Source organism: Lepidochelys kempii, chromosome 1 (assembly GCF_965140265.1).
Source record: "Lepidochelys kempii isolate rLepKem1 chromosome 1, rLepKem1.hap2, whole genome shotgun sequence".
NCBI classification, from domain to species: Eukaryota; Metazoa; Chordata; order Testudines; family Cheloniidae; genus Lepidochelys; species Lepidochelys kempii.
Window position 1 is genome coordinate 135538322 of NC_133256.1, and position 12084 is coordinate 135550405.

The window sequence follows — 12084 nt, forward strand, 5'->3', positions numbered from 1 at the left end:
GTGACGAGGAAAAGACTTAAGAGCAACAAATTGGGCTTTCAACTTTAGAATGCTGATGTGGAGTATTTTCTCCTGGAAACCCCAGTGCCAGTGAATTGTCAAATTCTTGCAATTAGCTCCCCAACCAGATCGGAGAAGTCAGAAGTGACTGGCTAGCTGAATTGGGCAGTTGAATGCAACTCCTTAGATGGTATTGCATTGTTGAATTTACAGCATGATGGATAGGAACACATTCTTGGATAGTGTCAAATACATAAATATGCTCTCTGTATCTGGAATGTAGTGTGCTTGTTAGTGCTGTAGAAGGTTCATATTTAGATGTGCATACACAGTTATGTATGTTGCTGAAACCATAAGATCCATTAGTTTGAGGAAGAACACTGTGAGAGATGAGCTCTCCTGCAGTATTTCTATTACTGCCATAGAGTAAGCATGTGGAATTTGAACTTCCTGATCAGAGTTGAACATCTGAAGGTCTAGAATGGGTTGGAAAGCTCCATCTTTCTTTGAACCAGGAAATACCTGGAACAAAATTCTTTTCTCCAAAACTCTTTGGGAACTTCCTGTATGGCATCCTACTCTTTTAGTGAATTTCTGATCTCAGCAAGAATGATGTGAGGGGCTCTACTCTTTTAAATAAGATGCCCAACTAATGTCCAGTACAATCGTGGTCATTTAAGAGTCTGTGTACTTTAGGTGAAAAAAGTTAACTCTGGTGCTCTGGCCAAATTCAAAATCCAATAATTACATCAATGAAATCAAATGATCTCCTACGGTGCCGAAGTGTTGGGGTGTAAATGTCCAGCAGATTTATTTTGGCAGATATTTTTACTGAATAGGGAGTTAGCCATCCTAATGAACAGCATCAAAGAAAACTAACTTCTGCAAAACTGACTTGCGATGTCTAGACTGTTCATTTTTTTAAACACCTCATGGATATGAAGTTAGGGATGATGACAGATATTGACCAGCAGAGAGTGCGCAGAAGCCACAGGTCTGTTCAGACTGGTAAGTGATTTCTAAAGTAATCTTGATACAGCTAATTAACATAATATTTTTCTTTCCTAATCTTTAACCTTATTGTTCTTATGGATTTTTAGTGATTAGAGTCAAGGTTCTAGTATCCACATAAGCTAGAGATAAATATAAAGCAAACTCAAAACTCAAGAGATAGCTGACCCACAAAATAGCTGGAGAAAATAATGTTTTACTACAATTTGGGGGGTAAAACATCTGTTGAAAATTTCAAATAAATATTAATCACTATATCGTTACTAAAAGTGCATGAAGATTTTCTTATTTATAAAAACAAGCTATACAACATTTCAAGTCCAAAAAAAAATTATGTGAAATGGAAAACCCCCATTATTGGCATAAAACAGGATTTTTCTCTATTTAGGTATGTATTAGTACCCACATGCAATTAGTATGTAAATTATAAGCCAATTGCAAGCTGTTTTTCTTCCTTAGATGCTTGTAGGCATTTTTCTACACAGACTGTCCTCCTTTTGTGCTTGTACACACCCTCGCACAATGAAGTCTTGGTCCCCAGGCACTATCTTAATACAAATAAACTTACATTTATTTTGCTGAAACAAATGACAACATATCATCTAAGATATTGAGTTTCAGTAATAAAGGAAATTAATTTAATGGAGAAAAATTACAAGCCTGGATAAAGAATTAGGGTAGCGGTGGGTGGAAGGCACTAACATTTACCACTCAGAATGATACAGATAGCTCATTATGGGGTACAGTCTTCCACTCTTATGTTGAATAACATTTTACTCCACCGTTACCCCAGTTGCAATATTATTATTTACTCAGTAAGGATCTATGCAACTGAGAGTAAGGATGGCAAAACCTGGCCCTTGGGAAATTTATTTAATCTGAACTGTTTATATAAATTTACATTATTAGACTTATCCATTCAGAAAACTGTGCTGTCTGGCTTCTGGAAAGATTCATGCATAATTTTTTTTGTACCGCTAAGAGGATTTTCTTTCTTTTTTTAAACTCAGCATAAGTAATTTCTACTGAGCACTTACAGGGCTTTGCATCTTCAAAATACTGTACAAACATTAATCCTCACATTGCTATCAAATTGATAGGTTTCATTCCCATCTTACTGATGAGGAAATAGGTTAGGTGATTTGCCCAGAATCATGCAGTAAGCCACAGGCATCGGAACTCCTGAGTTCCTGTTTCCCAGGCCTGATCTAGTGGTCAGAGCATCACGTGCCCTGATGAATAGGTCATCTTAGAATGCATTTAGAGGAGACTGTAGATTCTTCATCTGGTTATCACCACTATCAAGATCTTCACAAACACTCTGTAGTGGACAACAGATATTGTATTATAATATATACATATTATAAATGTAGAAGTACATCTCCTACCAAAGGGCAATTGTATTAATAATAACTTATTTGGAAATTGTAATCAGTGACAGGATTTGTCTGGAATATGCAGATAAGCGCCTGCCAGGTCTGCACTGTAGAGACTGTAGTGAGAGTGGAAGTTAGTTTTCATCCTGACTCATCTTCATTGACACAGTCAGCCTCCTGAAATTTAAGATGGCATGGACTCCTCCTGATCTTTTTCTTATTATAAACATGAAGTAGAAACCTTAGCACCTTTCTGGTCCAGTTACTAAATCACTCATTTTAGAAACCAGATAGTAAAGATAGCATCAACATTATCCAGAAGTTAGAGGGAACAAGATGGGGATCAACTGTCCCAGTTCTATGAACATCAGCTTTGGCCCTAGTGTACTCAGTTCAGAGCATCATACGTGAACAAAAACCTGCCATACCCAAATTGTGGATAGGCAGGCTGAATCTGAGCATGCAATTCATCGCAAGAACTTTAAAATCAATGCCTTTACCAAGGCTTTCTATATTAAATATAGATCCTCCATTTAGTTATATAGCCACAGCACGAGAACTTAAACGTGCCAAAGAATACCCAGAAGTTCCCATCAGGCAGGTTATGGACAACATACACCAACATCATCTTTTCAAAGAAATTTTACCCTGGTTTAAACTGTTAAATAATGTATTATATACTAGTAGCGGAAAACCCATGCTGTCACAGGTATGGACTGTTGGGCCATCTGTAGAGTCTCCCTCTTGCAACCAATGAAATTGTTGCACGCAAACTGTCTGAAGAGCAATGTTGGGTGATTAGAGGAGTTACCTCTGATAGCACAATAGTCTAGGTTTCTTGGCATGGCATAGATACATGCCTTCTGTCACACAAGCATAATTTGTAAAGTCAAAATGGCTGCGAACTTAAAATTCAACAGCAACAGACCACAAAACCCCGTGATGATTCAACCTGGTCATATCCTGAACAAAAAGTTCAGCTTGTAGCTGTTTCCATCACTTTGTGCTGATTCAGACATTCTAGGCTTCAGAGTGACACGCAGACAGGTGACAATCCTGGAATCTTATTTTATAGGTAAGTGTTAAATATCGGGCATACCGGTATAGTTTTGGTTGTTATTTCTTATACCATTCACTTTAGACAGACAAGACAAGATTCCCTCCTGAAGGTGCTTACAATCTAAATACTGTGAGAGCATGCATGCTGTGTATCCATTACTGTAGTTCCACAGTCCTTCCTTATAAAGAATAAGCTTTAGCCCAGACAACTTAGATTCACTCTATAAGTAAAATCTAACAAATACTTAGTATCATAATTGCATTTTGCCTCAGTTGACAGTCTGATTTCTTGTTTCCTTTTCCCTATTAATGTAACCAAAACCCGGCAAGTTTGTTTGACACGTTCTGTAATCTGATTAGTTTTCCCATATCAGCTTTTTTATTTGATAAAAACCTAATTTTGCATTTATAGTCAGCCACTAATGTTCAAATGTGCTCTAGATTTGGTTGTGATGTTCCTTACTTTTTGCATCTCAAATATATCACCCCAGTAATATCTGGGAGCCAATATTATAAATGTAGAAGTACATCTCCTACCTTAAGGAAATGGAACAGAGCGACCTTGACTTTAGCAAAGCTTTTGACACAGTCTCCTACAGTATTCTTGCCAGCAAGTTAAAGTAGTATGGGCTAGATGAATGGACTATAAGGTGGATAGAAAGTTGGCTAGATTATCTGGCTCAATGGGTAGTGATCAATGGCTCCAACTTTCTAGTTGGCAGCCGGTATCAAGTGGAGTGCCCCAAAGGTCAGTCCTCGGGCCGGTTTTGTTCAAAATCTTCATAAATGATCTGGAGGATGGTGTGGATTGCACCCTCAGCAAGTTTGCAGATGACACTAAACTGGGAGGAGTGGTAGATACGCTGGAAGGTAGGTATAGGATATAGAGGGACCTAAACAAATTAGAGGATTGGGCCAAAAGAAAGCTGCTGAGGTTCAACAAGGACAAGTGCAGAGTCCTGCACTTAGGACGGAAGAACCCAATGCACCGCTACAGACTAGGGACCGAATGGCTAAGCAGCACTTCTGCAGAAAAGGACCTAGGGGTTACAGTGGACAAGAAGCTGGATATGAGTCAACAGTGTGCCCTTGTTGCCAAGAAGGCCAGTGGCATTTTGGGATGTATAATTAGGGGCATTACCAGCAGATCGAGGGACGTGATCATTCCCCTCTATTCGACACTGGTGAGGCCTCATCTGGAGTACTGTGTCCAGTTTTGGCCCCCACACTACAAGAAGGATGTGGAAAAATTGGAAAGAGTCCAGCAGAGGACAACAAAAATGATTAGGGGACTGGAACACATGAGTTATGAGGAGAGGCTGAGGGAACTGGGATTGTTTAGTCTGCGGACGAGAAGAATGAGGGGGGATTTGATAGCTGCTTTCAACTACCTGAAAGGGGGTTCCAAAGAGGATGGATATAGACTGCTCTCAGTGGTAGCTGATGACAGAACAAGGAATAATGGTCTCAAGTTGCAGTGGGGGAGGTTTAGGTTGGATATTAGGAAAAACTTTTTCACTAGGAGGGTGGTGAAACACTGGAATGCGTTACCTAGGGAGGTGGTGGAATCTCCTTCCTTAGAAGTTTTTAAGGTCAGGCTTGACAAAGCCCTGGCTGGGATGATTTAGTTGGGGATTGGTCCTGCTTTGAGCAGGGAGTTGGACTACATGACCTCCTGAGGTCCCTTCCTGAGGTCCCATAGACTTCCTGATAGTCTATGATTCTATGATACCAATTCCTCACCAGATTGCATCCATTTAAGGAGACTCAAATTGAGATGGCTTATTTTAGTAGAGTGTGGTCACCTGAAATTACGGATACCACTTTTGATTCACTTCTCCGAAGAGGAAATGTATACAATTTATTTTACAAGTTTAAGGGAATTAGATGCCCAAGCCCTATTGAAATTCAATGGAAATTGGGTACTTAACTCCTTTAGATTCTTGTAAATGCCAACCTTAAGATTCAGTTTTAAATCAATACAAATCTAAGTATTGTCAATGTCTACAACAGGCATCTTCTTACAGGCTTTATTTAAAACTGTAAAAGTACTTGCTGTCTAGCTGTCCTAGAGGTCCATCTTTAATGTTCACTTAGTGTCAAACTGGCTATGCTTCATCAGCCAAAATACAGGTATTTATTTACAGCAATTTATGATTTACAAAGTGAAAAGTTATGTTAATTCTAAGTACTTTCAAAAAATGAAAATATATGTATCAAACAGTAGTGAGAACACTGGTAGAAAAAAGTTTTATTCTCCATCTTCTAAAAAGGAGTTACATACAGAAAGTAAAAACAAAATATAAATAATGCTTTAGAGAGTCATTTAAATAAAACTGTATTCAAAATAAATGTAGAGAGGAATCATTAGGAAACGTTCAGTCTCCACGCAATCATATCAGAACACAACTGAGCCTCAGCAATTTTCCAAGTAATTTGTCTGTAAAGGGCACCGCTTACTGTTCGGTTCATACCCAATGCACGTTGCTTCTGTTCGTTTTGAAGCTTCTCTCTGAACTGTCGCACTGCTTCCTTTTTGTCAGACAAAGACGACACTGTAACCCTGCTCATTTCCTTGCCTGCCTCACAGCTCAAGTTGTTTTCAACTTCACTTACTGCAGAGGAGAAAGAACTCCGAAGGGTGACCATTTCCTTTTCCAAAGCTCGTGCAAACTGGTCAGTAAGGATGTCCTTGCTTTCTAACCTCAGTGGTTTTACTTTGCAGGTTGGTGGGAGAACTCCAATGAGGCTATGAAGGCACTGGAACAAGACAGTTTGATTTCTGTAAAATGAAACAAAGGATACAATTCTTTCAAAATTCGTTAGTGGAACTGTACAATGAAGCTACTTTAAACTGACTGGGGAAATTACCTATACATCTTATTGTATAAATCTTTTAAGTTCTATTTCCTGCAGGTAGAATGGCAAGCAAAATCTTCTCTTTATGCCAACTACTGTATAGCCAAAGAATTAATACTAAGTAGACTTGCGCAACATCAGCGCTGAGATATATACTCACAGTTAAGAGTGCTGTGTGGCATCTGTTTCTGGGACAAGTATTGGACTGTAATTAAGGGGGTGAAGGAGATTAATGTGTTGAGTTAGTGTGTTTCCTTACATGCTGAGCCAGAAGGAAGTTACAATGTGTTGTGTGAACATTAAAGTATAGTAAAGAGTTGTCCCATAACTTGGCATTTTCTTGTTTTTAAGGGTTTACAGAGGGAATGGCTATGTTGCACTTAACCAGCCTTAATTCCTTTAGAAAAGTGTTTTTAGTTTATGATTTCATGGGGTTTTTCAATACAAGAGAAGGAGGGTATAGCAGTGGGCAGGGATGCTTTTCCCATAACTTCCATTATGGCATGCGGCTGTAGTATTATGGGCCATGGGAGACTCAGGGAAGACAGAATGGCCTGTCAAACGCTACATCTGCTGTGCTGGGCCAGCCCCAGATCCTCAGAAGAGAGGAGTCTTTGAAGCCAAAGAGCTTAACCAGAGACTTGAAAGCACTCAGTATATTGGATACTATCCCTAACTGAACTGGAGTTTACAGCCTAGGCTGTCTTCAGTTTCCTGTACATTTTTTTAAACCACAGACTATAGGGCCTGCCATTTTTCTTCAAGGCATTCTGATTTCAGTCCATTTGAAGACAAGGGAAGATGGAGAAAGCTTTATTTTCACGATAAGGCTTTAGTGAAATAGTGTCCATCTTCTCCAAAGATGGCCTGTGGCTTCAGTCTCAAATTATATGAAATGACAACTATTAGAATGAGAGTTAATTATAAGTATAAGGGCAAAACTTAGATACACTGAAGTTAATAACTTTGATTAGCGATATAACCTGAATTCCTCAAAATGTATATTTGGCACTAGTTTTCAATGAATTAATTACACGGGAAGTTTGAAAGATAACTAGCCAGTGGTTTATTAGCAAAAGGGATAAAAACAATGGTAAGACACACAGTTTCTTAAAAAGACTGATATTGAATCAGTTTTCATTAGCAGATGTATTCAGAGTTCCTCAGATGATTCAATCTTTACTCAAATAATGTCCTTTAAATTTGGTGATGATACACTGTATTCTTCATATGAAACAATGAGGCTAATCCCTACTTTGAGTAAAAACTGAGCCTACTATAAAGGCACACCAGTAATACCTTCTCTTTACTCTGTCTTTTAGACTGAATTGTTCAGGGTAGGGAATGTACCATATTTCATGTTTGAGAAGTATTTAGCATACTGCGTAGGCTACCAAGCCAAATAATATTGCTATTATTAACATAGTACTTGGCCTGATGGAAGAAGTTCTGTGGCCTACCCATTTCTGAAACAGGTAAGATCTAAACGTGGATACATGCTAGTTCAGCTGATCCACACTGAAAAAAATAATGAAGGTGCAATCGTGACTATTCAGACAAAGATTTATACTATCATTTATTAGATTTTGAGGACAGGAATTAATCAGCACTGCATACAGAATATTGAATTAAAATTCACTATGAGATGTTAAGTGAAAAAATGGTTAATGATCAGATCACCATTTGTAGATTTCTTATTTTTAATCACAGTGTTAAAGGGCAAATTTAGTTTTATTTAAATAAAAGTTATATTACCTTTTAGAGAAATTCAGGATTTTCCTAAATTGACATAATCTTGCAATTCAAACGGAATGGCCATAAACTGAAAAAAGTAGGGAACTCACGAGAGTTGCAGATATTTGCACTCTCCAAACTGCCTCATGAAGTTTGCATATAAGAAGCTTCACAGGAAAGCTTGCAAACTGCTAAGCTTCATTCATTTACTGAAGATCTGTGGTTAGTAGTGAGATTCCAATTCTTAGTGCCAAGGGAATATAGCCAGAAATCTGACTCAGAGACATGCATTATTTTCCAAGGGTAGTAAGCAAAGACAACCCTTAAAGTTGCTGAACATACATTATTGCAAATTCATGGAACTGTGTATTTTGACATATTAAATAGCATTAGTCCTGTATATACTTTGATTTTATGCCCAAGTGTCTGTGCAGAGCACAAATGATTGCAAAAGGCAATTCAATCAGATCTACTAATAGGCATAGGATGGTAATTTAAAAACAGTCCTAAATGGCTGTCACTGCTATACTTATTACACTATGGCAAAATAATTATAATGAAAAAATAATATGCTGCCTCAAACTCAAGTTATGGAGGATGTGACACTGCACCCCATATTCTTCATAGTAATATTATCTGATCATAGCATAATTCTGATGTATTTTATGCAAAATAAGCTATGTGAGGTGACATTGGAAAAGTTATGATTTGCTGAATATGATTTCTTAAAATCATATGTATCACTGTCTGTATTCATGTATCACTTTTGTATCTGAAGTTATAAATACTAGGTATCTGTATTTCAAACGTAACTACACCAGGGTAACGCCCATTAGACAAGATGCTTTCAGTCTAGATAGCTGGTTGGGAAGGGTGTATTCAGAGCAATGAGCCATTAGGGAAAACAAAAGGCCTTAGGAGAAGCTTATCTCCCACCTGGTGAGCCGTCTTGAGAACATTACTCAGCCTATGAGTGATGCCTGCTATGACACTACAAGGACATGTGACCAGTCTTGGGATGTCAGTATCTTTCCACAGACTGGGTTGGGAACCAAACTTTGGAACAAAGGGTTCCCACCATATGCAAAAGCTATATAAGGCAGGGAGTGAAATCATCTGGTTTTCTTCACTCCCCACAAAAGACTACTCCTGGAAACATCCGAGGATCAAAGACTGAACTGGGGGAAGTGCTGGACCCAGGCTAAAGCAATTTCTAGCCTGTGAATGAAATACCAGGAGATTCCAAGCTGTGAAGCAAGTGCAGTTACCCCTTAAGAATCTGCAGCCTGCTTGTATCATTCTTTTAGGGTGAGAATCTGCTAATTCATAGCCTATCTAGTATATTAAGCTTAGTTTGCATTTTTTGTTTCTTTGCTAGGTAATCTGCTTTGATCTGTTTCCTATCCCTTATAAATCACTTAAAATCTATTTTTTGTAATTTAGTAACTTGTTTTGTTTTCATCTAAAATCAGTGAGCTCCGACTGGAGCACTTGGAGAAAAAAATCTCTCGCTTGGCTACCACAAGTGTGCATTGTTCTCGTCACACTGAGGGAGAGGTGGACCGGGTATTAAACCCATATACTGGCCAGATTTGACCAGGGCAGCACAGTACTACTTTGGAGTCCCAGGCTGGGAATCTGGTGGTTAGAGAGCCCGCATATAACTGCAGCTACCTGTATGAATGCTGGTGAAAGTGCAGGCTGGAGGGCTTTGAAGTTTGTCACAGCAGTACAGTGTGAGAGGGAGCCCTGGCTGGTGGATCAGGGGGCTCAGTGGGGCTCCAGGTGGCACCTCAGGGGGAACCCATCACATAGAACTTGGTATTCCCTAAGCTTTCTAATTACCATTACCTGCAAAACAATGTTAAAGTTCCTTCAAATGGAGTTTTTAGATTCCAGTTAAAGACAGTGCCATGCAGACTTCCCAATTTATGACAAAACATATTTTCAGGGCATTCTTTGATTGGCATACACTCCATTTGTGATAGTAGCCACATGTTCACCGGAGTCAGTGTGCAGTCAGATGAGACTATCTGAAAGGAGAATTTGAGAGAGACTGCAAGAATAGCAAATATATCTTCCATGGTGCCTGTAAGAGAAAAAAAATATGAAAGGGTATTAAATCTAAGTATTTAAATATTTTACTAGTTAACAAATACTGATCAAAATGTGTTTTTCTTTCAGATTTCATCCTTAATTTCAGTACCTCCTTTTTACTGCTATTTCAAGGAAGCTGGAACTGGGAAGTTTCAATGTTTCCATAGTCACAGATGATATCTACCTTGCTTACCTAGCATTGGTATGTCCCTCTTGCTTGATCTTACATCACAACTGTCACCCTTGGATTCTGTTTCACCTCACAAGTCTACCAAAGCATCCAGCCCTTCCCAGGGAATTCCCTTCCCACCACCTTCTTACTGGGTTCTTAGCAAGCATCTAGGTCAGCTGACAAAGGGCCTCCTGGATATTAGAGAGTTGTAGGGAAAAACATTGGTTTACCAAGAGAATTATCAATAGCCTACTGTGATATTAGTATGATTGGTGGACCTTGGCCATTGATACAGTATCTCCAAAATAGTCTCCTCTTCCCTGGCTTTGCCCACAGAGATGACAGAGCATTTCAGATTCCCTGCAGCTGATTGAGAGAGGGAGGTCTCATTCTAAAATCAGACCAAATGAGAATTTTTTTTTTAAATGAAAAGGGTTTATGTATGGCTGCATTTTGTCATCGGTATGAGGTAATCTCAAAATGTTTAGCTAGTTATCCCAGGAAAATTATTATTATATAATTGTTTATATGAAAATTTAATATGTCATACTTAGAGGAGATAAACAGTAGAGACTGTATCTTTAAAGACATTTTTCTCCCCCTTTCCTCCTCAGATCAAGCTCTAAGATTTGCCAAATAAGCTTGCTTGTCAGTTTCTCTTGAAGAATGAGTTTTAAATTTGGTGTCCCTTGTTTCTCTATTAAACAAGAATAAACTGGAACTCCCAATTTACCTTCTCTATATTATTCTCTCTTTGTATACCTCTATCCTACCCCTTCCCCTTATTTAATTTCTCTAAATGAAAAAAATCTCTGCCTTTTCAATTTCTACACATGTAGAAGTTTTTCCATGCCTCTAGAGATGTTACTTGTCTGTGGGCATCTTCTATTTCTGCTACATCTTTTTTTGCAAGAAGATGACCAGAACTGAATTCAGTATTCAGGGAGAAGGCCATTGATTTATAATGGGATAACACCATTATATGTAAAATGGATATCCTACACATTGTTTGCTTTTTGATCACCAATGTGCATTAAACAGAAAAGAGGATTATAGTTATTTTGATCCCAGCAAAGTTTATGCAGAGCTGGTAAGAAAATTGCAGACAAAACTGTATACACTGGTTTGCCAAACCTGAAGTTTCTTGTGAAAGTGAGTCAGGTTCAACAAACTTTTGATGAGCATTTGGCCAAATCACAGACAGTTGCCTGGTTCCCTGTCTGCTCACCTGGTCAGCTGCTGGGGAGCTGTGCCATACAGGTCATGAATCCCAGGATCCGTGGCTCCAGAGCAGCCCCACTGTCAGGGTTCCCAGGATTCCTGCTGGTACCCGGAAAGCCCTGGGGACTCTCAGGGTATCCAGGCTCCCTGCTGTGGAGGGATTAATTGAGGCTTTGCTCCTGGCGCCATGGAAGGGAAGCTGGCAGACTGGAGAATCTTGGCTGAAGCCAGGGCTCTCAGGACTTCCAACATTCTCCGCCATGGAGCTGAGAGCCTGGAATGAGCTCCCAGGGTTTGCAGCTTTGGGGCACTTTCCATGGCAGGGCTGCCCCAGCACTGTACACCATGAGCAGGTCTGGGAGCCCAGGCAGCTGCTGAGTGAAAATGACAACAATCTCCATTTCACAGGTCAGCAGTTGGACAGGAGAGCATATTTTATTTTGGAAATACCATGTGTCAGCATTTCTGAAATGACATTTTTTCAGAATTTTCAGGACACAAGAAGTTTTGAAAAAATTGGTTGTGTTCCAATATGGAACGCAACCAAATTTCAAA

The 12084-nt window shown here is 39.1% G+C and overlaps 1 protein-coding gene across 6 annotated transcripts in view; it reads right to left on the reverse strand.

The window, feature by feature from the left end:
• Positions 1–5661: 5661 nt before the first annotated feature.
• Positions 5662–12084, reverse strand: part of FANCB (FA complementation group B) — a 28023-nt gene continuing 21600 nt past the window's right edge. For all 6 annotated transcript variants that reach the window (XM_073355578.1, XM_073355627.1, XM_073355588.1 and 3 more), the window contains exons 8-9: positions 9891–10128; positions 5662–6228 (exon numbers count right to left, since the gene is read on the reverse strand). In XM_073355578.1, the coding sequence (XP_073211679.1) occupies positions 5814–6228; positions 9891–10128 (653 nt within the window). In that variant the 3' untranslated portion in view covers positions 5662–5813. The remainder of the gene's footprint in view (positions 6229–9890; positions 10129–12084) is intronic.